The sequence below is a fragment of the Lacerta agilis genome, chromosome 17 (genome assembly GCF_009819535.1).
Source record: "Lacerta agilis isolate rLacAgi1 chromosome 17, rLacAgi1.pri, whole genome shotgun sequence".
NCBI classification, from domain to species: Eukaryota; Metazoa; Chordata; class Lepidosauria; order Squamata; family Lacertidae; genus Lacerta; species Lacerta agilis.
Window position 1 is genome coordinate 31,506,677 of NC_046328.1, and position 27,953 is coordinate 31,534,629.

General features: G+C 49.5%; 1 protein-coding gene across 1 annotated transcript; it reads right to left on the minus strand.

Moving 5' to 3' along the window:
- Positions 1 to 525: 525 nt before the first annotated feature.
- EFNA4 (ephrin A4) lies at positions 526 to 27,909 on the minus strand. Its single transcript, XM_033135842.1, has 6 exons — positions 27,702 to 27,909; positions 9,963 to 10,255; positions 8,504 to 8,572; positions 7,789 to 7,848; positions 3,785 to 4,192; positions 526 to 1,119 (listed from the first exon to the last, which is right to left on the minus strand). Exons 1-5 carry the CDS (start codon positions 27,815 to 27,817, stop codon positions 4,101 to 4,103), a joined length of 630 nt encoding a protein of 209 aa, XP_032991733.1. The 5' UTR covers positions 27,818 to 27,909; the 3' UTR covers positions 526 to 1,119; positions 3,785 to 4,100.
- Between the last annotated feature and the right edge of the window lie 44 nt (positions 27,910 to 27,953).

Consider the following 27,953-nt stretch of genomic DNA (forward strand, 5'->3'; position numbering starts at 1 on the left):
ATTCCCTTCTAGGAAACTTTTCGGGGGCCGCACGGTGGGCGGGCCAGCGGCCAAAGTGGGTGGGGCAACAAACGCTAATTGTGGCTTTGTTCAGCAGGCTGCCTTTAGCACACACCGACACAAAACCCTCTCTTATCCTGCAACCGAAGGGGCGTGATCAGAATCCAAGGGATATTCAGTTCAGGCAAAAACACCCAAAAGAGGGTGCGATGGCAGGGCACTGAGGGGCATGGGCCGGGGAGAGTTCTGAGGGCCAGAGGGAGATCCCCCAAAGGGCCGCATCCAGCTCACGGGCCTGAGGTTCCCTACCCCTCCCATACGAAATCTCAGCTGATGCTCCTGCACCCCCCAACCCAACCCAGCAGACGGAGACTTCCACATCTGCCAAAGGCACCCACCAGCCACACAGCTCTCCCAGCCCCCCCCCATCCCGATATCCTAGGTTTCCCCCATGCCCCTTCTGACTCTTCGATAGGGTGGAGGAATAGGGAGACACATCCCGGGGACAGAAAGAAAGGGGGCCAGGTTTCCGAAACAATTTTATCATTTGGCTCAGTCACTGACAATTAATGGCGGCGGCGGGGGGGGGGAGACCCCCAACATATTTAAAACGAAGAAGTCGCAAACCAGGAATCGGTGACGCCGAGGAAGCGTCTTCATAGAAGACAAAAGCGCAGGCGTCATCATCGCCGTTCTCGCCGAGAACACAAGGGGGGGGGGGCGCTGACAGAGTCCAGTTTTTTGCTTCCGGGCAGGGGAGGAAGGGAAGCCGAGCTCGACAGACATAAAACAGGGGCAAAGTGGGGGGGAGAAGTCAATGCCCCCCTCTCTTTTAAAGCAGCTGAGCTTCGAGTGTCAGGGACTGCAAAGTGTCTCTCCCCATCTTTGGCATATCAACAGTCCTGGACACAAATCTTGGGAGTCCTTTGCTGTGCTGCGGAAGAGATATTTCAGTCTCTTCCGCACTCCCCCCCCCCTCCCAATTCCATGCCACTTCCCCAAAAAACCAAAATCTGAGTCTTTTTGGCGAGCTGGAAAATCCCTTTCCCAACACCATCGCTGTCACCAGAAACGGTCAACCTGACCTCCGGCAGGAATGTCACCGTGGAGAATCCACTCCTGTAGGGAAGAGAAGAAGAGAGATCCTGTTAAGAAACAGACTGGGGGGCGGTGCTCAACTACCAAGCCCTTTCCCCACAACCTGGCTTCAGACCGACCCCCCCCCCCCTCCCAGAACACATGACATGACCATTAACGCAAAGGCTGCCTTGGAGCATGTGCAGAGTTCCTTCCTCTCCCTACTGAGGAATGTACAGACATTAAGAAGGGTCCGATCATTCATTCTGTTGGAAGACTGCTTCTGAACATGGGTGCTCTGTTTAGCTCCCCACATTAGCACACGGCCAGAGATTTGCCCCCTCAAATTCAATTTATCTGATTGTCACCAGCAGGTTGACAAATATATTATTGCTTCCTTACACCAAGAGTCTATCTAGCTCCATACTGTCTACACTGACTGGCAGCGGCTCTCCAGGTTTCCGGGCAGGGGACAATTCTCAGCCTCACCTGGGGACTTACCCTGGGACCTTCAGCATTCAAAGCAGCTGCTCTGTCCCTGAGCTGAGGCCAATAAACAGACAATACCCATGTTTTTAGTGCCCTTTGCTGACACAAATGGTCACGCCTCCTCCCGGTCTTTCATATTGGCTTCTGACATTTTCATGGTTCTGTTATTTGATTTTGATCTGCCTCCGCAGATTATGTGATTTGTTCTGTAATTTTCTGCCTTGTCCCTTCCCTCCTAATGTCCTGTTGCCAGTAGCTCAGCAGTTCCGCGGCTGTTTGGTCGGCCACTTGTTTTAATCTCCCTTTATCTCCCCCCCCCCAGCTACCCACTGGCTCTTTCCAAAGTTCAGAGGTGAGTGCTGGTCCCTACACACAGTCAAAACAGCACCGTCGAACAAGAAGAGGGAGAGATTGCCAAGAGGCATGGGGTGGAACCTCAGTTCTTGCAGGGATACAAAAAAAATATTTAGGAAGGGGGGGAAAAACCCAGGGCAGGGGAGGAGAATCGACAGCTTGCAGGCCAATCAGGACCCACCTGTGAAGCCATTCCCCCAAAATCCTTATATCCCTGCCCGATCACAGAGGTCTTTGAGGAGCCTCTGTTAGCAGGCCTCTATGGCTCAGGTGCACAGTTTGCATCCATCGGGAGCTGAGCGTTCCGTACTGTGGACCCCAGTTCTACAGAACCCCCTCCCGGCCGAGATCAGACAGGCCTCCTTCCCCTGTTGACGTTCCTGAAGCCTCTTTTATTTAAAAAAAAAAAAACGAAACAAAACCCAGCAAGCGTTTTAACCGAATTCTGATCTTACGGTTTTAAGCTGCCTTTCGGGGAAATGTTTATCATATTGCTGAGTTACCTGTGCGCCCCCCGAAGGCGGTTGCAATTAAGCCGTATCTAAACGGCAGAAATAAACGAGTTAAATGTCCTAACGTACAAGAGACGTCGGACAGTGGAGCAGGCCAAGTCTAGAGGCGGTAAGCTCGCCTTCCCTGGATTTATTTAAGCAGAGGGTGGGTGGACGGCCGCTGGGAATGCTGAACGTTGCAAGATCCCTGTGCCAAGCGTAAGATCAGGAGAGATGGCCTCTCAAGACCTCTCCCAACTCTGAAATCCTACTCTTCTTGTTCACCCCTTAAGGCACTCTGTATATCAAAGACGGGCGACCTGTGGCCCTCCCGGAGATTGCTGGACTCCAACTCCCATCAGCCCCAGCCAGCACGGCCTTTGTTCAAGGATGGTGGACTGTCAAGCTCAATACAGTCTGCTCTGACTGGCAGCAACCCTCCAGGGTTTCAGGCAGGGCTCCACCCAGAAACCCTGCAAAGCAAATGCACTGAGCTAACTCAATTCCTCCCGGGAAAAGTAAGATTCCAGTCCTCTTGGTTCTATTTCAAGTGTGGGGAACCTAAGGCCCACCCCGAGGTTGCTGGGCTCCCAACATCCCTGTCGATTGGCTATGCTGGAACTGCTGGGAGTCAAGAGTCCAGCATCCTCTGGGAAGGCTGAAGGATCTCCCATCCATGCTGTAGCTATAGCTTGCATTGTAGATCCTGCGTTAATGAGGGGGCTAGAGTCAATATCCTTCATGGTCCTACTGTTATGGATTTATTTAAACTCTTTATTTCTTTATATGATTTCTCCCCTACCCTTCCTCCCAAAGGAACCCAGGGCAGTAAGCAGCAAGGGATAAAACAAGACAAAACATAAAGATTGCAAACAATTTCAATACAGATGCAGGCTAGGATCTTTACATCTGTAACAGGAAGGCCTTCAGAAGGTGCCGATAAGACAACAGCGCCTGGCACCTGCCCTAATATTCACCGGGAGGGAATTCCAAAGAGTTGGGAACACATCTCCTAATAAGATGATATCTACAGGAGGCCTTCACTTGGAAAGCACAGCGATCCACTGGTTATATAAGGGGCGAGACGATCCTTCAGGCATCCTGGTCCCATGCCATAGATGGCTTTCTGCACCAGAACCAGCACACTGAATTTAGCCACATCGCCAATCGGCAGCCAGGGCAATTCTTTCAACAGTGGGGTAATGTGTTGCTGATATCCTTCCCCAGGGAGCAGTTGAGCCGCCGCATAGCGCACCAGTTGCAGCTTCTGGACCAACATCAAGGGCAGCCCCACATAGAGAGCATTGTAGTAGTATAGCCAGAAGGCTTTCCCCCCCTTGGCCCACCACCACCTCGCCTGCTCCAAGCCTTACCTCCAGGCCAAAGGTCTTCCTCTTGCCTCAGCGGATCCAAACGGAGAAGGGGGTGGGCATACTGAGACTTATGGGGGTGCCCTGCCCCCTTTTAGCTGGGTTGATGCAGCAACTGGGAGTTCAGCTCATCTCTGGGGAGCAAGGGGGTCCGGCTGTGAAGGAGGGCCACCAGTACATCGCCTCTGAGTTCTAAAGTGCCAAGTGAGGAATCCAGCATCCTTGCGAGTGGGGGACGAGGAGGACCAAGTGCCGGCCTCGCTCCTCACCCCGGCCTGGAGGCCCGTAAGAGTCCCCGGCCCTGCGGGTGGGGGTGGGGTCAGAGCCACAGGAAGGGTAAGAGAGCCAGCCCCAAACAGGCCCTGTTGGACCAGGAAGGGGCAGAGCTACGTCCGGGGGCTACAGCGGCATCTGTGTGGGGAGAACAGAGGAAAAAACGGGTCGTTGTTGTTGTTATGACCATTTGACTTGAGTTGCCTCAACCACTCTTGGCAGCTCCCAGCAAAATATTAAGAACACAATAAAACATCAAACATTGAAAACTTCCCTATACAGAGCTGCCTTCAGGTGTCTTCTAAAAGTCAGATACAGTGGAACCTCAGTTGTCAAAGTAATCCGTCCTGGAAGACCGTCCGACTTCCAAAACATTCAACAACCGAGGCGCAATTGCCGGTTGGCAAATGTACTTTGGCCACCTCATGAGAAGAGAAGACTCCCTAGAAAAGACCCAGATGTTGGGAAAGATGGAGGGCACAAGGAGAAGGGGACGACAGAGGATGAGATGGCTGGAAAGTGTTCTCGAAGCGACTAGCATGAGTTTGGCCAAACTGCAGTGAAAGAGAGGCGTGCTCTGGTCCATGGGGTCACAAAGAGTTGGACACGACTGAACGACAGAACAGCAACAACAAATGCCTTTTAAAAAATGGAGAAACATGCCTCGGAAGCCGTTAAGACTTCCAAAGCGCGTTCGAAAACGGAAGCATTCACTTCCGGGTTGTCTGCGTTCAGGTTCCAAAGCGTTTGACAACCGAGGTTCCACTGTAGTTGTTTATTTCCTTGACATCTGGTGGGAGAGCGTTCCACAGGGCGGGCGGCACCACCGAGAAGGCCCTCTGCCTGGTTCCCTGTGACTTCACTTTTCACAGTGAGGGAACTGCCAGAAGGCCCTTGGCTGGATGATGGGAGGTAATAATAATAATAATAATAATAATAATAATAATAATAATAATAATAATAATAATTTATTTATACCCCGCCCATCTGGCCGGGTCTCCCCAGCCACTCTGGGGTACCAGTAGGTAACAAATAGGCAGAGATGTGGAGAACCTTTGGCCCAACCAATGGCCCAACCAATCAGGGACCATATTAAATGCACTTACAAAGGTATAAAGCGGGAATCCATGAACCTCCAGATATCCTTAAACACCTAGATATTTTCAGATGCCAACTCCCACCATCCACAGCTGCAATTGCCTGGTGGTCAGGGATGATGGGAGTCCCTCGCTACCCCTTATCCGTGGCAACTCCACCATCAAAGTCCTGCCTAGTTCTAATTTCCTTTCCCCTTTTCCCCCAGTTTTCTTAAACTGAACTCTAATAACAAACAGGTTTCAAGAAATGAAGAAACATTATTTGTTTAAAAAAAGGTACATTGTCACAATTGCCAATAAAAAAGCATAGCATACAGCGGTGTGATTTACTGCGTCAATAATAACACATGCCAAGAGGAAAAGAGTGTGTGGCCGATAATTGCAAAGGGCTCCGTGGTCTGAATCAAAACAGGTACATGTTTTTATTTCCAAAAGGGAGATAAGGAATAACTTCAGACAGCAGTAGATCGAGACAATTGCATAGACCTGTGGGTACCTGGTGCTCAAGAGCCTTGTGATTGTATTTAAAATAAAATTGGACCAAATGGCAAGGAGGCCATCTCGAGCCTTTTTTGGTTCCTGCAAACGTCCGGCTTGTGCAATATTTTATTTCCAAAAAGGGTGATTTGCCAAATCTTGGAATACCAATGATTGATGCTAATCTTCTACAGGTGAAACTCGAAAAATTAGAATATTGTGGAAAAGTCCATTTATGTAAGCAATTGTTTTCATTAGCTACTGGAGTTTAATATATGAGATAGACTCGAAAAATTAGAAAATTGTGGAAAGGTTCATGCCTTTCAGTAATTCAACTTAAAAGGTGAAACTAATACATGAGATAGACTCATGACATGCAAAGCGAGGTATGTCAAGCCTTTGTTTGTTATAATTGTGATGATTGTGGCGTTCAGCTGATTGGGGTTTTCATCAGCTGAACGCCACAATCATCACAATTATAACAAACAAAGGCTTGACATACCTCGCTTTGCATGTCATGAGTCTATCTCATGTATTAGTTTCACCTTTTAAGTTGAATTACTGAAAGGCATGAACCTTTCCACGATAATCTAATTTTTCGAGTTTCACCTGTATTTTTCTGTCTCTGTCTTCCCCAGATCCCTCCTTCCTCAAAACTGTCTCCCACGTGTGTGAACTCTTTGGCAAAACACCTGAGTGGGTTGCCAACTTTCCTGTAAGTTTTAACAACACCTATTAACACCAGATTGAGCCACGCTGCACACACTTTTAGCCTGAGGGGACAAGCTCCAGCTCCGTGCTGGGAAAATAGCCGGTGTGGTGAAAAAGTCAAGAGTGTTTGTCTAGGACCTCGGAGGCCAGGGTTCGAATCCCCAACCAACCATGAAACTCACTAGGTGACCTTGGGTGAGTGCTTGCCTCTCAGGCTAACCTACCTCACAGGACTGTTGTGAGGATAAAATGGGGAGGGGGAAGATTCATACATATGCCACCTCGAACTCCTTGGGGGAAAAGGTGAGATATAAATGAAACAAATAACAATAGTAAATAAAAGCTTCGCTGGCCAGTTGGAGCTCCCCCCATTTTGCTCAAGGCACAAGAGCGGTCAGGCTGGTTTTTAAGGGTCAGTTGGCAACCTTTTCGCTGTCATAGCTGACTGGATTGAAGCCTAAGAACACATCAGCTACATCTCCTCAGTCAGTGTACATTTCAGCTGCCTTCCCATCACCTCCTCTGTCTTTGTCATGGACATAGAAATGTGTGATTGAACAGAGGCCTTCCTTTTGAGCATGTATAACCATGAAATACCCAGTCAGGATAGAGTGTTTTTTATGTATGCCACAACAGCTGCTAGAATTCTACTCGCAAGAAACTGGAAAGGTGAGGAGATCCCGACAGTCGAAGAATGGCAGATGAAATTAATGGACTTTATGGAACTCGCTGAACTGACCGCGAGACTCCGAGACCAGAGGGAGGAGAAGGTGCAACAGGATTGGAAGAAATTTAAGGACTATTTAAAAAATCGTGAAAAGTTAGATATCTGAAGCAGAATCTGTTTGTTTATATGGCTTTAGCTAGTTGATGTTAGAGAAAAATAATACATAAGAAGTAATGTTATGAATGCTGTAAAATGTTTAGAAATATCTAAGGATATATTGTTTAAGTGATGATTTATAAATGGTAAGTGAGTATCTTTATGATCATTAAGAATAGTGGTAAATGTTAAGAAATTAGTTACAAAGTTACCAAAGTATATTGATATTGAATGCGGCTGAGAGCACGGGGGAAGTCCCCTTTAAAGAAGAGAGGAACTAGAATTTAACAATGAATTATATGTTCTGGTTTGGGTATGTATGGGTTTTATCTTCGTTATTTCTATATTGTTTAATGTGCTTATGTTTGCTTTTTTCTTCTTGTTTTATTCTTTGTAAATTATTTTTGTTTAAGTGTTTAAGTGTTGGATTTAATAATAATAAAATCTGTTTTAAAAAAAAGAAATGTGTGATTGAAAGCTCTTTGGGGCAGAGAACTGTCCTCTATTTGTCATATTCCTCAGTAATGCACAAGGCACACCGAGGATGCCTTTTTTAAAAATTGTGCACCCCTGTGCTTTAAATGCAACAAACCTTGCTGCCACCCCCTTGCCCGATCCCCACTCACCCTCAGAGCTGCCTCTACCACGTGGTTGAGATTTGGGACCCTCCGTCACAGGCTCTACGGCTGGAAGCAAAATGAACGGGTCAGTTCAGAAGGCACAGACAGGGCCAAACTTCCTCTCCCAGTCCTTGATGAGTTTTCCCCTCAGCACTGTATATATTTACATTTAAGGAAAGCCGATCTAGCTAAAGTGGAACACCCGTTATCTAAATCAGGGGCAGGGAAACTTGCAGAGATGGGAGGGCCGCATTCCATTCTGCACAAGCTTCCGGGGGCCGCACACCAGTAGAGGGCAGGGCCACAGGGAAAGGAGGCAGGGCAATAAATGCAAATTTTACCTTGGTACACTAGACTAGTTTCTACACACAGAGATCAAAGGCATATTCCAGCCAGGCAAAAACATTCAGGGAGGATTGGGCCACTGAAGGGGCGTGGCTTGGGAAGAGTCTCAGGGGCCAGAGAGTGAGGTCTCGAAGGCCACATGTGGCTTGAGGTTTTCCTATCCCTGATCTCAACTCCAGGTTGGCTGTTCAGAATTTTCTCCCGGTCCTTATTGAAGAAGCGATTGCAGAACAATTCAGGTGTTCATAGGTCAGTTTATTTCTCTGTCTGGATTATTTACTTGGTTCCCTGTACCTGGGGGGGGGGGGAATCCCTGCAAATGCCTATTGTTCCCCCCACCAGCTGAACGAGACGGACAGATGATAGGCGGACTCACTGGTTGTCTTGCAGCAAACTGAAACCCGCAGTTTCAAGCAGCGTCCGGGACTCTCTGCGGTGGGGATAGCTAAGGGGAGGGAAAGGACCCAGAGATAAGAGGGGGGGGTTAGAATGCAAGAAAGTCAAACCTCCCAGCACCAAACTACAGCTCCCATAACCCTTTGGGGGAAGCACATGGTTAAATGATGGCACTCGCCCCTACAGGAGGCAGTGATGGCCACCAATTTGGATGGTTTTTACAAGAGGACTGGAAAAATTCATGGAGAAGGCTGTCGATGGTTACTGGCTGCGATGGCTGAGCTCTGACTCTGCAGTTGGAGGCTTCTGAATACCATTTGCTGGAAACCACAAGACGGGAAAGGGATCCTGTGTTCGAATCCTGATTGCAGGTTTCCCAGAGGCATCTGGTTGGACAGTATGCTGGCCTAGATGGGTCACTGGCCTGATCCAGCTCTCCTTATGTTCTTCTAAGGAGCTCAAGGTAGGGAACCTTCCTCCCCCCCCAACAAACACTCTGTGAGGTGAGTGGGGCTGAGAGACTTCAGAGAAGTGTGACTAGCCCAAGGTCACCCAGCAGCTGCATGTGGAGGAGCGGAGACGCGAACCCGGTTCCCCAGATAACGAGTCTACCGCTCTTAACCATTACACCACACTGGCTCAGGGTTCAGATGAGCACCCAAAGCTCAGCCGCTGTCCAAACAGGGCTATTATTTCTGAATACTGGTGCCACTTTGCGCTCCCAGGAGAAAAAGGTGGGATATAAATGAAACAGGTAAACACACCATATCTTAAATCCTCCCTGCAGCCTTTGGATCGAGAGCGCCAATACAAATTTACTAAATCAATAAATACATTTGAATACAAATAAATACGTTAAAAAAAAACCTTCCCCCTCCAAAAAAAAAGTTACACACACAATGTAAAAGAGAAAATGCTGCTTCACCCCTATCTTCTGCTGCAAAACCCAGCCCAAAACTTGTAAATTAAAAGTTTGCCGAAATGGCAAAATTAACTGGGAAGTTCAGGGACCAAGAAGACAAGATCTTTAAAAAAAAGAACGGGAAAAGTTTATAATGTATATACAAGATTCTTGTACGGAGGTTAAAACATTGGCAGGATTTTAAGCACGCTTGTAATGTAACAGTATGTATGGATAATTTAGAAAGATTAAAAAATGGAGAAGTAGTGATATGCAGTTGAAAATAGAATCAACAGGGCCCATGGAAGGGATGGGGGTGGGAATTGTCAAGAGATTCAAATTTTGACATTTGGATTCGGAATTGGTTTTGAGGTCTGTTTATATTTTTGAAAATCAAATAGAAATTTATTTCAAAAAAATAAAAGTTCGATGCAGCACTAAAATCCCATTCATAACTCTCTCTCAAGAGAAAATCTTGTACAATTTGGCCCTCAAGTCGACTCAGAACCATCCCATGCCTCCCAAAGGCCCAACTCACAGATATAGTAGTAGTCGTGGCCTAGCTGAAACTCGAAGCCCAGCGAGAAAGGGGTGAACCTCTGTATCTTCTCCGAGAAGCGGACCGGCCCGTAAGGAGCGTAGGGCCGGTTACACTCCCAGCGTTTGAAGGCTCCCGGCGTCTCGTAGCAGCCCCGGTAGCCCTCAATGTCCACCATGAGCAAAGTGAAGGATTCTGGGCTCCCCGTGGCCAGTGGCTGCTCATAGTGCGGGCAGTAGATATCCAGGTAATCGTTGATGGAGACCTGGACGGCATAGTCTTCTTCGAGGAATCTGCGAATGGGGAGAAGCAAATCAAGTCAGCGGCCAAAGCGATCAGGGGACAGGGAGATGTTTTGAGTCAGGAGGGCCGCATTCCCTGCAGGGCAACTTTCTGGGGGGCCGTGTGGCAAGACCACAGTCAAAAGTCAAAGCAGCAACGGCGGTAAATATTACCTTTGGGCAGTAGGCTGGTGAATTGCTACGCACACACTTGCACATGCCCCTGTTCCCTACATCCTGGCAAGGAAGAGGCACGATCAGATTTCGAGGACAAATTCCAGCCAGGCAAAAGCACTAAAGAGTGGCCAAAGCAAAGTCAATGAGAGATGTGGCCTGGGTAGAGTCTCGAGGGCAAGATGGAGAGAATATGTTTTGTTTTGTTTTCCTTTCTGTGCCCCTTCCTAGATGGAGCACTTTCTGGAAGGAGAAGAACCCGGATTAAAATGAGCCTGGCGTCTGAAAAACAGCAACGACAACAGAAGGGTGTGTAGTAATGGGTGCAAAAGGAAGCTCCCTAAGAATCAGCTTTCTTTTTTTAAAAAAACAACAACACCCATCAGCAAGTAAGTTTCTAGTTCTCATGGCCAAAATAGGCCAAAACCACACAGTGAAAAGAAGCCAGGGGAGCTGCTGCAAAAGGAGGAGGAGAAGATTATCAGAGAGCTCGTTGGAGACACGTCAGAAATTCCATCGGTTGGAGAACACCACGACTCTCCTTTGAGCTAAGACCGGATGCTGAGAACACGAATGCCAAGCCTTTCCTAATCCGCGTTGGCATCCAGTTTGCTCCCAGGCCCTTATTTAAGGTGTGGCCCATGACTCCTTAAGTTTCCACATCAAAGGCCGGGAACCTGGCAACCTGAACTACAACTCCCACTGCCCCTGACCACTGGGCCATTCTGGCTGTGGGACTGATGGGAGTCGGAGGACAACATCTGGCTCAGGGTGCAGAAATCTTGGGTTTGAGTGTTGCATTACATCTGCAGCAGGGATGTGAACCTGTCTCTCTTCTGGCGTTGCTGGACTACAACTCCCATCATCCCCCCACTGTTGGCCATGCTGGCTGGGGCTGATGGGAGTCGGAGTGCAACAACATCCGGAGGGCCACAGGTTCCCCGCCCCTGCGTTAGGCACAGAGGTGCCTCTTGGATTGGAGGTCAAGGATGATGGGAGTTGTAGTTCAACACTGTTCCCTCCACCCCTGCCTTACATAAATGTCTCCAGACGCCGCATTCTGAGCAACATACCATTGAAAAAAAAAAAAAGCATTTTGCCCGTTCTGAAAAAGAAAGCATTTCACAGGTTTGCTGTGGTTTACATGTTTGAAAAGTCCCTGGGGGAAAATGCTGGGATTTTCCCAAAGTTAATTAAATATAATTCACAGCTCCCATGAGGCAGAAAACACCCACTCGTGGAAAGAAGATTCCTGTAGTCTCTCCCCCCCCCCCGACCTCCTTCAACATGTTTACCTCTCATCCAACACAGAAATGTGGTAGAATTACTCCCTCTATCGCTTTAGCAGTGCCTGACTGAAAGCAGCCAAAAAGCACAGCAGGCACTCGTGCAGAGAGGCAACCAGCATCCTCCTCCAAGAGCAAGTACTTTATAGCGGCATTGGGCATGACTAAACAGGCCAGCCACATCTGATTTCAGCACTAAGAAAGCATTGCCTGCCTCAGAAGGATGTTAGGCTAGAGCAGGGAGTCACACAGGGGGGAAGCGGGCACCCTCATTCTGCAAAAGGGTGCTTGCTATCACTCTCAGGGGAGTTGTGAGGGATTTCTGGACTATATTGCTGCAAGTTCTTTCTGAGCTTGCCCCACAGATTTTATGCAGCTAGACGCTCTTAAACCTGTGGTTTATTTTACCTCCCCTTTTTTCCAATCGCAGCAGTGTCATCCTGTTTCTTTCGCATTCTTGACCAAAATCATCTGTCTGTAGAAGACTCTTCACAACAGAAACCTGCATCTAGCAATCCTGAAGATGTTTCTCTCTTAACACACAGATCCTGCCCTCATGGACTTCTCTTCATCCTAGTATAAAGCCCAAGGTTTGATGATGTACAGGAAAGGACTCTCTCCAAAAGCCCAACCCCCCAAAAGTGAGGGGGCACAGACTTTGCAGGCGCCCCCCACCCACTGCTTCGATCCAGCTGCCCAGCTCTGCTAAACAAGCAGATGTCAGCTCCAATTAATTCACGTGACTGGAAGCAAAAAGGGTCAGCGGGGAGCCCCCAGGGCAACGGGCCGACAGCCCAGCCCCAAGACAAAGGACCCCCGACCAGGAGTGATGCATCGTCGGGGAATGTGGCACATGACCCCCTTGCAATGCACCACTGGGAAGTAACGGGCACGTTTGGCGGGGATGGTTTCGGTATGCCAAAAACACGTTCACAGGCAGCCTCAGGAACATAGGAGTCAGTACTTTGGTCCGTCTAGCTCTGACTGGCAGCTGTCCTCCAGGGTTTGCGGCAGGAGATTCCACGGCTCTAGCTGGAGACACCAGGATCTGAACCTGGGACCTTTCCAGTATGCAAGGCAGATGCTCTGCACCTGAGCTATAGTCAATCTGCATGAAACAAAGTAAGATTCTAGTCCTCATGATGCTAAACAAAGGGCTGATTTTTAAAAGGAACAGACAAAGCTGCCTTATACCAGCTCAACATTGTCTACATGGACTGGCAGCAGCTGTTGAGGAAGTTCCCAGCCCTTCCTGGAGATGCCAGGGATTGAAACCTGGGTGCCTAGGTGCTCTGTCAGTGACCTCAAAGCATCTTTCCCTAAAGGAAAAGTTGCTAGGTTTCATGCTTGCCCGAAGGAACCCAAAGTGTCAGAACTCGAACTCAAGGCATGAACCAAACTGAGGGGTATGAAGGGATGCTCAAGTCAAGAGCGCTTCAGCACTCCCAATCTGCATCCAAAAAGCACATGGCCGCCCGTGACAAGGAAACCACAGTAGGCCAGAAAAGGTCATCCAACCTCCCGGCCTCTCCTAGAAAAGCTCCTCAGCCCTGGCACCGGCACACAACACTCTTGCTCTGGTTGCCCCTTAAAAAGAAAGGTTTCAAGCACACCTTGGGTGACGCCATTTTAAATTCCCCACAATGCCTCAGGGCGATACTGCCATGGCCACTTGGCGAAGAAACCAAAACACACCAGGAGCCACAACCAGAGCTCCTCCTGGCTCCCATCCGTTCTTCATCTGCTCCTTTGCCCGCTCTCCTCAGCACAAACCTGCAAAGCGGGAGACACCATGAGACACCATGATGGGTCTGAGGTCACCCAGCATGCTTCACAGTTCAAATCCCCCACACTGTCGCGAAGCCTAGCCTAGCCTACCCAACAGGGTTGCCGCGAGGGTAAAATGGGGGGAGCCATGTATGTCTCCTCATAAACTCCTTGGAGGGTGCGATAAAATAAATAATAAATCCTCAAGCAGGTGGGAGGCCATCTCGCCCGCTCCATTTCAAACCACAAGCCTGTGATGCCCTCCAGATGTTGCTGGACTACAACTCCCATCACCCCTGGGGCTTTTTTCCAGATGTTGCTGGACTATAACTCCCATCACCCCCAAGTCCTGAGCCACTGGTTTCCTGGAATATCATAACCAAAGTTCTGTGGTCTTTTGAGGCAGGGCTATAGCCCTCCAGAGGTGGTTGGACTACAACTCCCATCACCCCCTGGGGCTATTCCACCATGGTAGCTGGGCCCCATGGAAGCCGTAGTCCAGCCACCCCTAGAGGGCCATGGACCTGCCCCAAAGACCACCTCTTAGGATATTCTAGCAAACCCAGGCCCTGTAGCAAATTTTGCTCCTGTTTTGAAACAGATAAACGGCTTTTTTAAAAAACACATTAAGCAACAACGTTCCCAGTTTATCATTTGGATTGACCTGTTTTGTCAAAAGCTCTTATTACATTTGAGTTTTGGCTTCTTTGAGAGGTGGACGCTTTTGACAGAAGTTGATTTCGTTTCCTCAGGTTTGACTCCCCGTTTTAATATCCTGCCGCATAAGGGCCTCCCGTTATTACAGCACTGCACAGCCAAACAGATTAATCTGAATCTAATATGCAAACGCCTGAAACAAACAAAAACAGGAAGGAGACATGTCTTTTAAACGTGACAGGCCTTATTCATCGGTACATTGTCCAGAACCGGTTTGAGGGCCAGCACAATGGTGCCTTCACCCGGCGGTAAATCGCAGGTGGGGCTTGCCTTCCTCCCTGAGCCAGGAGCTGGTGATGGCAGCGGTTGCACCCCAGTGCCTCGCAGGACGAGGGCAAATGCTCCTTCCCTTTCAACATCACGATGCAACGCTCTATCGCCATGGCGATATATCGCAATGGTAGAAAGCGGGTATCGCCCAGCCGTAGACAGAACGCAGCCATGGTGGATTTCCACAAGGCCTACTGTTGTTTTTTTTGGCCATTTTTGAGCTATTTTTTACGGAAATCGGCAGTCTCCCGTGGAGGCGTGGGTCCGCATCCCACTTCTGACACCATGTAATGTCTCTGAGGAAACCCTGGACTTCGGCAATGAGGAAACAACACTGCCAAAGCAGTCTTTACTAAACTGCAGCCATTGTTTATTAGACGATCATACACAGCGACGGGATCCCCCACAAGGAGGGAGTAAAACACTAAAATGAATGCATGGGAGGGGAACAGATTACAACTTAAATACCTGTATCCCAGCTAATAGGATTCAGGTGTACACAATAAGATTCCACACTTAAAGACACATACATCACAACGATTTCGACCCAGACAACCCTTCCGACTTCAGTATTCCAGGAATGTCCGGGAAATTCCAGACATATGGCAACCCTAAGATTATCCTTTTTGAGGTGAGGTGATCAGAACAGTACACGGTATTCCAAAATATGGTTGCGCCATAGACGTCACTCTTCACAACCTTTAACAACAACCACAACAAAAAAGCACAAGTGGAATTTGGGCATTCAGGAACAGCTTCCAACTTTCCCCTACTGTAAATACAGGCCCGGGTACATAGCAAATCATTACCGACAGCGGATATGACATCTGAATGGGCTGGAATGGCATTTAACCCCACCCATGCGTCCAAAATATTGCAGATTAGACGCGTGGCGGACGAGGAATCCCCACAAGAAAACCACAACTCCTTGATGCGTGGGGAGTGCACTGCTGCCGTTGTGCACCGATTGTGCAAAAAAACCGGACGGATCGGAAATGGCCAGGGTGGAGATCCTGGAAAAAGCAAGGATCGCCGCTCGTTAATTAGGAGCACCAATGACCTATTTTTTACTGCTGCGAAGATCGATGAGATTAGATACTGCTTGCCGTCCTGGAGGAATTAAGGGCTCAAGTGAGCGAGTTGCGGGAAAACACGTGGGCTGTCTCTTGGCAGCTTCTGTTTTCGCTTCATTGCTGGAGTTTCTGAACTGGGTTCTTAACTTAGCAAAGAGTTAAAACTGTGGAACTCACAGCCGCAGGAGGCAGCGATGGTCACCAACTTGGATAGCCATAAAAGAGGAATGGGCAGATTCATGGAGGACACAGCTAGGGCTGGCCAATATATCGGTAGATCATCCCAAACCGGTTTGAAGCCCATAAAATGATATTGGTTTCATGATTTTTGACCTGGCAATATATCGCGAACCATGATGTTTGCTTGTTTGTGTGCTATGCAAAAATCACAACATGGGAAGAACCGAGAGCCAGCTAATTATTATTGTACTTGTTATTTTTTTTAATCATTTATACATCACCCATCTGACTGGGTTGCCCCAGCCACTCTGGTTGGCTTCCAACATATATAAAAACAGAATTAAACATTAAAAGACTTCCCTACTCTCATATCAGACATTGTGATAAATCAGTTTATCGCAATGTTTAGCTGGTGATATATCAAAAAGTTGAAAACCAGCTCTATCCGTATTTCCGACATTGTGACATATCGACACATCGCAATGTTTAGCTGGTGATACACCGTGATGTTGAAAACCAGGTACGGTCAAACCTCGGTTCTCAAACGGCTCTGTTTTCGAACGTTTCGGCTCCCGAACGCTGAAAACAGGGAAGTAAATGTTCCAGTTTTCGAACGTTTTTCAGAACCCGAATGTCTGATGCGGCTTCCATTTTGAGTTTCCCTATTGCAGCGGTGGCCAACTCCCAAGAGACTGTGATCTACTCACAGAGTTAAAAACTGGCAGTGAACTACCCCCTTTTTGGGGGGGTTCAGGTCAAATGTTGTTGAGCTTTTTTTAGGAAGGAGGAAGGCCCATTTTGGGGGGTTTGGGTCAAAGTTGTTGAGTTTTTTCAGGGAGGAGGTAAAATGCTGAGCTTTTTTTAGGGGAGCCACAGTAGTTCAGCATCTTTGGGGGGAGCCAATGATCTACCAGTGATCTACCGCTGATGTCTGGTGATCTACCAGTAGGTCACGATCTACCTGTTGGACATGCCTGCCCTATTGAATTTGAGGCTTCCACTTTCAGTTCTCAAACGTTTCGGAAGTCGAACGGTGTTCCGGAACAGATTACGTTTGAAAACCGAGGTTCCACTGTATTGGCCAGCCCTGGATGCAGCTATCAATGGCTACCAGCCATGATGCCTATTATCTGCTGCCTCCATGGTTGGAAGCAAGAGTGTTTCTGAAAGCACAGGAGCGCAGAGGGCCCTTCTTGTGCTTGGGTCCCGCTTACAATCATAAAATCGTAGACTTGGAAGGGATCCAACCCTCTGCAATGCAGGAACCCTGCGCACAGCCATCCCTGGGTGCGCTCGAACCACCAACCTTCTGGTTAACAGCAAAATGCACAGACCCGTTGTGGCACAGGATGCTGGGCTAGATGTGCCATTGGCCCGATCCACCGGGTCCTTCTTATGATTGGAGGAATGGACCCAGCGGGAGGAGGTGTTGACAATTTGCCAGCTTTGTTGGAGTGGGGGGGGATAATCACCCCCATTTGCTTTTCTCCCACTATAGGGAAAAGATAGAGGACATCAGTATCTTTTCCCCAACAGGTGGAAAAGCAACTGGGGGATAGCGGAGCTTCAACGAAAAGGACTCTGTCTTATCAATGCAACTCTGATTAAATTTGGATCTGGCGGCAGCATTTGAGAAAAATACCCCTCCCCCCCCAAAAAAATAAATGGAACAGCCCACATCTCATTTGACTCAACCGTGAACTGCTATGTAATCAGCGTGTGGAGAGGACAAACTTCACACAGTCAAATATTTATATAACCAGATTTTTTTTTTTAAAAAAAAGTCTACACAACCTTGATTTTCACCAATTAGCCCAGAGGACCCGCAGACACTCAAAACAAGCTAGGTCTGTGTTACTTGTTTCGATTATTGGAAATTTAGCCACCCAACTGTCCCCACATCCCACGAGGATCCTAATATCCAGGGTGGATCATATCAATGGTGTGATTTCGGAAGTTGGCTGTCCGCTTTGCACTCGGAAACCTCTTACGAGAGCGGAACCAAATTTTGCGCAATGGTCTTTGAGATCCAGAACTGAGTTTTCTACATGTCCGGATACGGTTGGGCACCATTTTGAATCAAGATGGCAGGCGGACCCTTCCAAAAATGCACTGACATCTTAGGGTTTCTTATCATTCCCAAGCAACTCGGGTCTACGGCTGCCGGTGTATTTTAACTCGGAGGAAAGTCCCACTAACTGCAATGGGACTTACTCCCCTGTAAGCGAAGGGTAGCATTGCAAAAACCATCCACATGTAAAATGTTCTATCTAAAAAGCATGGATGGGCAACTGGTGGGTCTGGAGCTATTTCCAAAAGACCTCTGGGAAGCAACGAGTTCTATAGGTTTGCATTGCACCAAAGTTTCCCCGTGTTAAACCCCAGTGGAAAGCCTCCTGTTTGAAACCCAGGAGGGCAGCTGCTGCCGGTCAGTGTAGACAGCACAGAGCTAGATAGATCACTGGTCTGACTTTCAGTAGAAGGCAGCTTCCTTTTATATTCCTAAGAACTGTCCGTTTCAAACACTGCCGGACTAAGAGGAGGAGAGGGAGGAGGTGGTCACATCCCCCCCACCCAAGAATCACGGGAACTGTAGTTTACCCCTTCACTGAGCTACAGTTCCTGGCCCCCTTTAAAAAACCACAATTCCCGGGATTCTATGGGGAGCAGCTTTGTGCTTTAACTGGATCGAGGCAAAGAGAGAGAAAGGTGGAACAGAAACCGAGGGAAAGGGAACCCCAGGTTGGGGTCTGGGCCTCCCCCACTGGCTTCAGGCCTGCCTGCTGCTGCTGGCATGGGTCCACCACGCCACAGACAACCCACAAGGGAATGTAGTTTGACCAGCAAAAAGCTTGCCCCACTGCTCTGCAGCCCAAAAAGTCTGGCTAGGATTCTCAGCTACTAATGTTTGGCGAGATGCAAGACAGCCGAGGTGTCAAATTTCCAGATACGGGAAACTTTTCCCCAAATCTCAGCCTTGGTTTCAAGAGCCAAGGAAAGACGCTTCACAGAGAACCTTGTCTAGTGTTTCTTCCAGAGTTCTGCAGCTTTAGAGCTAGGGGTTTTTTGGGGGGGGGGGAGGCAGAGTTACGCCTTCGCCCTCACCAGGTTAACGGCACCTCTGGAGTTGTTGTTGTTGTTGTTGTTTTACCTACATGAGAAGTTTTGTAAAACAACAGCAGCCACCTCACAATGACTAAACAGAAGAGCACTCAAACCCCAGATTAAGAGCGGAGCCAAGGCTGCGAGGGTTTTGCAAGAGAGGGTACAAAGTTCGGAAGCGGGCAAATAATAGGGCCCTTTTAAAACAGACGTGAAAAACAGGCTGTGCTGTTTGCCTCTTATCCAGAATCCTCAACCTAGATGTTGGTGGGGTAAGAGAGCAAAAGGAGGGGAGGGAAGGGTTGCAACATTCACTCATCACATAGAAGCCACCCAAAATGTAGACATGTACATGATTGCTGGGTGAGAAGGAAGAAGAAGAAAGTGGGTGAGAAAGTGTGCTTGTGCGTACGAAGAGAAGTGTGTGAGAGTGCGCGTGTTTGCTTCAAATAGCATGGGTGTGCGCATGCAAGCACATGGGTGCTGTGAATTCTTCAAAGAACCAGGGTCTGCACATGCATGCAAGTGGGCATGGTGCCCGCCAGACGTTGTTTGTCTACTCCAAACCCTATCACCCTTGATCATTGGCCATGCTGTTTGGACCGTCTAGAGCAGGGGTCAGCAAAAATTTTCAGCAGGGGCCAAGGGGCCTGTCCACTGTCCCTCAGACCTTGTGGGGGGGTGGCAGATGTTTTGAAAAAACAAAATGAACAAATTCCTATGCCCCACAAATAACCCAGAGATGCATTTTAAATAAAAGCACACATTCTACTCATGTAAAAACACGCTGATTTCCGAACCGTCCGCGGGCCAGACTGAGAAGGCGATTGGGCCAAATCCGGCCCCCAGGCCTCAGTTTGCCTACCCATGGTCTAGAGGGGTTGGGAGCTGGGGGCACTGCTATACAGTGGTTCCGCTCCTTCCTCCTGGGCCGTGTTCAGAAAGTGGTGGTGGGGTGTTCAGACCCCTGGGCTCTCACTTGTGGGGTGACTCAGGGTTGCGTCCTCTCCCCCATGCTTTTTAACATCTACATGTAGCCACTGGGAGAAATCATCAGAAGGTTTGGATTGGGTGTTCATCAGTATGCGGATGACACCCAGCTCTACCTCTCTTTCAAATCGGAACCAGTGAAGGCAGTGAAGGTCCTGTGTGAGTGTCTGGAGGCAGTTGGAGGATGGATGGAGGCTAACAGATTGAGGTTGAATCCTGACAAGACAGAAGTACTGTTTTGGGGGGGACAGGGGGCGGACAGGACTCCCTGGTCCTGAATGGGGTAACTGTGCCCCTGAAGGACCAGGTGCGCAGCCTGGGAGTCATTTTGGACCCACAGCTGTCCATGGAGGTGCAGGTCAGTTCTGTGCCCGGGGCGGCTGTCTACCAGCTCCATCTGGTACGGAGGCTGAGACCCTCCCTGCCCACAGGCTGTCTCACCAGAGTGGTGCATGCTCTGGTTATCTCCCGCATGGACTACTGCAATGCGCTCTACATGGGGCTACCTTTGAAGGTGACCCGGAAACTACAACTAATCCAGAAAGCGGCAGCTAGTCTGGTGACTGGGAGCGGCCGCCGAGACCACATAACACCGGTCTTGAAAGACCTACATTGGCTCCCAGTACGTTTCCGAGCACAATTCAAAGTGTTGGTGCTGACCTTTCAAGCCCTAAACAGCCTCGGTCCTGTATACCTCAAGGAGCGTCTCCATCCCCATCGTTCAGCCCAGACACTGAGGTCCAGCTCCGAGGGCCTTCTGGCGGTTCCTTCCCTACGAGAAGTGAGGTTACAGGGAACCAGGCAGAGGGCTTTCTCAGTAGTGGCACCCACCCTGTGGATCGCCCTCCCATCAGATGTCAAGGAAATAAACAACTGTCTGACTTTTAGAAGACATCTGAAGGCAGCCCTGTTTAGGGAGGTTTTTAATGTTTAATGCTTTATTGTATTTTAAATATTTTGTTGCAACCGCCCAGAGCGGCTGGGGAAACCCAGCCAGATGGATGGGGTATAAATAAATTATTATTATTATTATTATTATTATTATTATTATTATTATTTGAAGTTTGGAGGGGACCAGGGTTTGAGGCTCTGCTTCAGAGAGGGTGCATGTGAGAGTTGAAAGGAATTTTCTTTGGGGGGGGGGGAGGCAGTGAGAAAGGACACATAAGTTTTTGGGAAGAGACCCATAACGCAACTACGTACTTTTGGTCCTCGCGACCATGGGCGGAGCTGGCCAGAGAGGGATTTTCGAACTGCATTTTTAGCACAAACACACACACACAATCTCAACCAAGAGGTTCTTCAACATTAAAGCCTTAGAAGCAAATAGCTGGCTGTTTTGGAAGATGAAGATGTATCAACAGGGGCAACAGAGACTGAAGTGGAGTAAAAAGGCACGAGGAACAGAGGGAATTCTTTATGGGAATTTTCCCCGTGCAAATCCGCTTGCAAAAAAACCCACCACTAATTTATATACTCCCTTTCTCTCTCCCCCCCTCTACCTTTTCATTCAAAGATTAAAAATGAAACCTATGTCAGTAAAAGGAATATTTAAAAAAATGTACATATATCAATATTGCACTTACACACACACACACACACACACACACCAAAAAATCCAAAAATTTTCAAGTTTTCTACAAAAGCGTTCTGGATGATCCCTTCCACTTTTTAGTACTGCTCAGAACTAAATCTCACTGAGTTTAATGGGCCTTACTCCCAAGTAAGTGTGAACAGGACTGCAGTCAAACCACACCACCTCAGCTGGGATCCATGGGTTGGACCCGACCTACCGGTAAATTCAAGCCTAGAATAAGCCCATACAGAGGAAGCATGCATAGGGCCCTCCAGATATTTGCTGGACTACAACTTTATACTTTCTATAATTATGCTCGGCTCAGGGAATGTGAAGGGCTTTTCTCCCTCTCTCCCAACACTAGAACTCATGGACCTCCAACGCTTCGGGACAGATAAAAGAAACGACTTTTTCACATGGTACATAGTTAAACTGTGGAACTCCCTGCCACAGGAGGCAGTGACGGCGAGCAGCCTGAATCCTGCTGGCTGGTTTTCCGCAGGCATCTGGTTGGCCACTATGAGAACAGGATACTGTACTGGACTAGATGGGCCATCTAAGGATAATTAAATCTCGAAGCAATCCACAGTTTGCAGATTTATATTCCTTTCTTAAGAATAAAGAAATAGTTTTTTAAAAAAAACACACACACACAATCTCAAATAATGAATTCTCAAAGCCTCTGCCTAGGGCACAAATGAATTTAGTGAGTCTAAAACTGAAATAGGTTGCAGCCCAAGAATTCTTGGTTTGAAGGAGTAATTCTGAAGTAAATCCCACTGAATTCAACAGGACTTACTCTCAAGTAAGCATGGGTTCCCAAGGAAACGTGCACAGAATCTCAGCAAAGCAAGGAATCTCCTGGAATGTAAACCGATCAGCAAATTTTAGTTGCTTCTTTCTTAGGCAGGCAGTAAAATGTTAACATCCAGAACTCTGAACGCAAAAGAAACACAAGGAGACTCCACCCAACGCCAGCAATTTCAATCCCAAAAGCAGTCAACCCGAGGCTTTCAGAGGTAGACTACTCCAAAACATGTAGGCTCCATTGAGGCAAAAAGCCAGTCAAATTATCTTCGCCCAAACTTCAGACCTGTACAAATTTACATCCAAGAGTTTCAAGCTGTACCTGTTAGAACAGTTACTCAGAAGGAAGTTCAGTGAGTTTGGTGAGGTTTATCTCCAGGTAACTGGGTGATAGTCTGATATAGGAGAGAGAGGTGTCTTTTCAGGCTGGGGAGGTGGTACGCACGCCTGATTGAACATTCTTTGGTACAAAACTATCCCGGTACTTAGAAAGCTAGCATCTCAGGGGGGAAGGGCAGTCTCGGAGGTCTCTGCATGACACACTACATTTCTAAGTGCAAGGGGTTTAAAATAAATATTACACATTCCCTAAGGCCACATTCTCCACACACTTAAAGCGCTAACACAACATTTGGGGGGTGGGGGGGGGAAGTCCCTGCCAAAAATAAAAATAAAAAATCATGGGTACTGTACTGTATTTTGTTAAGGTTAATTAATGAGAGGAAACACTATTCCCCTCCCTGAGCTACAACTCCCAGAGCTCCTTGACGGTGAAACCACTCTGGGAATTGTAGCTCTGGGAATATAGCAGCTCCTCTCGGCGCCCTGAGCAAACTACAGCTCCCAGAATCCTTTGCAGGAAGCCATGACTGGCACCACAGGGCTTCCAATGAATGGTGACCTAACTCAGGCCCAGCCGTTTCCAATGGCTCTACTCTCCGAATACAATTTAGTTTTGATACAAGCCGCGGATAAAATATACATATACATCTTGGCTGGGGGGGGGGGGAGAGGGCAGAGATAGATTGTGGACAGACGAAAGGAAGTGCCTCTTCTTCGCATGGCTCAGAGTTAAGCTACGGCATTAGCTATCCCAAGATGCGGTGAAAGCCACCAACTTAGACAGCTTTAAAAGGGGATTAGACGAAATCCTCGGAGGAGAAGTCTATATCGATGGCTACGAGAACAACCCCCGGGATTGGAGACAGGGTGGCTCTCAAGACCCGTTTGCAACAAGCAAGCAAGGCTTTCTGCCACATTCGTGTTTGGCCCCCCCCCCCCCCGGGACTTCCCAGAGACATCCAGCTGGCCACTGCAGAAACAAGGATACCGAACCAGCCGGGAAGCTGCCATACAGAGTTGGAACACTGGGTCACCTGATAGCTCCATACTGCCTACACTGACTGGCAGCGGCTCTGCGGGATTTCATAGAATCGGAAGGGAACAGAAGGGTCATCTAGTCCCCAAGCAATGCAGGAATCTCTGACACAACGTGGGCCTCGAACCCGTGGCCCTGAGATTTAGAGACTCATGCTCTACTGCAGGGGTCAGCAAACCTTTTCAGCAGGGGGCCGGTCCACTGTCCCTCAGACCTTGTAGGGGGCCAGACTATATACTCTCTGTGTGTGTGTGTGTGTGTGTGTGTGTGTGTGAACGAATTCCTATGCCCCACAAATAACCCAGAGGTGCATTTTAAATAAAAGGGCACATTCTAACTCATGTAAAAACACGCTGATTCCCGGACCGTCCGCAGGCTGGATTCAGAAGGTGATTGGGCCGGATCTGGCCCCCGGGCCTTAGTTTGCCTACCTATGGTCTACTGACTTGAGCTATCAGTTCAGGCAGGGCTCTCTCTCTCTCTCTCCCAGCCCTACTTGGAGATTCCAGGGATGAAGCTTGAGCCCTTCTGCAGGAAAAGCAGGCGCTTTATCGCTGACACACTCTGTCGCATTTCTTCTAAAACTTACTCAATATTCTAGTCCTCATGACTAGCTAGAAATTGGCGTCATGCTGAGTCAGAGCATTAGGTCCACCCAGTTCAGTATTGTCAACACCAGGGTTTCCACAAACTTGGCTCTCTGGCTGGTATTTTTTGGGGGGGGGGGGACACTACAGTTTCCACCATCCCTGTCCACTGCTCCTGATAGCTGGGGATGATGGGAGTTGTAGTTGAAAAAAAAACAGCTGCCCTACCTGGAGATATCAGAGGTTATACCTGGCATGCAAAGCAGAGACTCCAACCACTGAGCTACAGCCCTTCTTCCTCCTCCCATCTGATCCAGCATACAGGCCCCTATGGGACGTTCACACCAGTGTCCAAAACTAGCCGGGCTCTAGGCACGTTTTGCTACTGGCACGGGTCCAACTGCAACTACGTGGAGATTTCTGGGCGCCAGGTTGGCGACCAAGTTTAAAAGCGTCTGCCTTAGTCCACAGCTAATTCCGTCTCCCATTTGCCTTTCTCCTCCTTGCACACTGGGACCAGCGAATCGTTGCAAGGGCAAGCACTGTAGTCGAGGTCACAGAATCACAGCGTTGGAAGGGACCCCATGGGTCATCCAGCCCAACCCCCTGGCGAAAAGACATCCCGTTATGGCAACCGCAACCTAGGTTGAAGGTGGCGCCTAGCTTACGAGCCCGAGTTTCTAACACTGGTTGGCCTCTGAACGGCCACTGGGAGGACAGGATGTGGGCCTGGATGGGCCTTATCCTGCGGGACTCCCCTTAGGAGTAACCAGTGAGGGAAGGCTGCTGCCTCCAGTCTTCCCATTGTGGCATCTGGCTGGCCAACGTGGGAACAGGATGCTGGGCGAGATAAGGCCTTTGCCCTGATCCAGCAAGGGGGGGGGGCGCAAGCCTCCACCTGCAGGCCAGACTTAAGTTGACCCCCATTCTTGCGAAAATGAGTGATGGGGGTGGGCGAGAGGAATAAAAGTGCAGATTCAGATTGCACAAGCTGGCACGGTCGGGTGGGGGGGGGGCCTTTCCCAGCCTCCCAAACTTCCTTCGGAGCTCCCTATCAACCTGCCATCCTTCCTCGGGATTTATAATTTCGATTGGGCCAGCAGCCAGCTCCCCCCTCCATGGCACTCCCAAGGCCGCTCTGGCTAGGCCCAAGACCCGAGCGCCAACTAACCTGACTCTCCCACGCCAGGGAAAACAAAACAAGCAGCAATGTTCCCGTGTAACTCTTGAGCTCCCACCCTCCTTCTCCGTGTCCCGTCCCCCCCACCCCACCCTGCCAGCCAGACTCGCCCCGACTCGCCCCCTCCACCTCCCCGGGTGGGCCCCACCGAGGAAGAAAAATGGAGGATAAGCTCGAGAACAGTAAAAGGGAAAGAGAGAGAGAGAAAAGGAGATTAGTACCAGGGCCTGGGCATTGCCACACAGCACAGAGTGCTTAAAATTGTGCTAAGCTGAGGTTCCCCATTCACAAGGCCCAAGCTCGACCCTGGGATTGATGGCGGGCGGGCAGGAGTGGCTCCTGTGCATGTGCGGAGTGCACAGCAGAAAAGCAAGGGGAAAGCCTTCCAGAAAGAGTTAGCATTGCTTTGGAGAGGGAACTCAAATGTGCTGAAAAGCCAGATTTTTCCAATCTCAGTTTTTATTTATCTGATGTTGTTGTTTTTCCAATTTGTTGCTTCTCTCTCTCTCTCAAGGAAAAATGTGACACGGGTACCATTCCTTAGAGACATCCAGAGTTGGCTCTTCCCCTTTCTCATTCGTGGGATTGTAAGAAGTTGGTCCATCTAGGTCAGTATTGTCCACACTGGCTGGCAGCAGCTTTCCAGGGTTTCGGGCAAGGGATATTCCCAGCCCGACCTGAAGATGCCGGGGATTGAACCTGGCAACTTCTGAATGCCAACCATTTGCTTTGCCGCTAGACTCCAGGCCTACGAGCCCTTGCCATAAAATAAAGATCCCAGTCCTCAAGGTTTTAAACAAGAACATAGGAAACGACCTTCTATGAAGTCAGGCCATTGTTGTAGTTAGCTCAGTATTGCCCGCACTGACTGGCAGAGGCTCACCAGGGTTTAGGGCAAGGGGGAGAGTGCCCTTTCCCATCCCTACCTGGAGATGCTGAGGACTGAACCTGGGAACCTTTGCGGGCTCAAAGACAGAGCTCTGGCCCGTCCCCTAAAAATAAATCAAGATTCCAGCCCTCATTGTTCCAGTTAAAGCGCTAATTCACAGAGGAGCATAGGAAGCCATGTTACTCCAAGTCGGACCCTTGTTCCATTTAGGGCAATACTGTCTACAATGATTGGCAGCAGCTCTCTAGGGCTGGAAGGGATCCGAGGGTCTTATCTAGTCCAACCCTCTGCAATGCAGGAATCTTTCGCCCAACATGGGGCTCGAACCCACACAATCCTATGAGTCTCATGCTCTCCTGACTGAGCTAAGAGCCTTAAACTACCCCAGGCTGGGGGAAAGAGGCGGACCGATCCTGGCATTGCCAGAGCCCACGCATGGCGAATGCCTGTTTAGGGGTCACTTTTGATCCCAGAAAGCTCTCCCCCAAGCAACTGTCGGCAGGAGCAGGGGCAAACATCACCCACAAGAAAGGCCCAACAAGCAAGGACAGGCACCCAAGCCTCCGGGCACCTGTAGGGCACAAGACCGGGCAAGACTCTCTGGGAAGAGAGAGAAAACAGAGGCCAAGGCAGCAGTCAGGCCTAAAGAGGTTCCGCCAACCCAGCCAAACTCTGCCACCAATGCCACGCCAACATAAGAAAATGTGTCTTTCAAGGCTGGCAGACTCTCCTGCTAGGTAGTTCAAGGGGGAGACAACCCCTTCCCTCCCCACATTAACTGGATGAGCAACACCCCCTCCAACGGCCAGCTGGGGGGCGGGGAAGAGAAGAAGGGGGGGCAGAGGCAAATTTTTCAGGGAGGGAGATGTGGGGAAAGGGGGGCGGCACCTGGGAGGCCGCCAGACAAAGAGATGCTGAGCGCGCAACATGAAGCCAGCTCGGAAAGGGGAGGTGGGGGAGGAGAGGCAAGCCCCTCACCCCTTTCTCTCTCTCCCCCCCCCCCCCCAAGTCCCACCCCACCGGCCTCTTTAACCAAATCCTGCCCGGGGGAGAACGAGTTTAAGAAGGGCCTGGGGCGCGCGGCGGCGGCGAAGCCTTGCAGGATCTGAACCCCATTTTTGGGGGGCGGGGGAAATAAGAGGCAAGAAGGAACAAAGTAGGGAATCTGCACCTCTCTATCTCTCTCTCTCCAGTCGAGCAACAAAACAAGAGTCCCGTCCAACAAACCGCAAGCAAAGACCCAGAAAACTTGAGGATCTAGGTTGTGGGAGGAGGGGGCGCACGGCGGCAAAGGCCCCCGAGGGGCGCAGGGGCCTGGAGGTGGGGCAGGCGGATGCGTTTCTGGGAGGGATCGGGGCGCAGGTGAGGCCTAAACGGGGAATCGACCCAGATCCTCGAGCAGGGATGGGAGCCGCTGGATCCCTCCCTCCCTCCCTCCCCATCTTTCTTTTCTTTTCAATACTTTTGGTGCGCTCGCGTTACCTGTGGTTGCTGGAGTTCCAGTAGACGCTGTGTCGGAGGCCCCGCACCTGCTGGCCCAGCAGGGCCCCCCAAAGAACCAGCAGCAGCCCCCAGGGGAGCGCCCCAGCCGGGCGCATCGCTCCGCCGCCGCCCCTGCCGAGCCCCCCGTCGGGGCAACTGGACGGACTGAGCGCGCTCGATCGGCCGGAGGGAAGCCGAGCGAGGGGAGGGCAAGCGAGCGGGGGAGAAAGTGGTGCCGCCGCGGCCACGCCC

What these genes read in the sequence shown, in the direction of transcription:
- EFNA4 (XM_033135842.1), bottom strand. Translation starts at nt 27,817, where the DNA reads ATGCGCCCGGCTGGGGCGCTCCCCTGGGGGCTGCTGCTGGTTCTTTGG. An exon ending in TGGAACTCCAGCAACCACAG is followed by an intron (nt 10,256 to 27,701) that starts GTAACGCGAGCG and finishes CCCCATTCGCAG; the next exon opens with ATTCCTCGAAGAAGACTATG. An exon ending in AGTTTGCTGCAAGACAACCA is followed by an intron (nt 7,849 to 8,503) that starts GTGAGTCCGCCT and finishes TTTTGCTTCCAG; the next exon opens with CCGTAGAGCCTGTGACGGAG.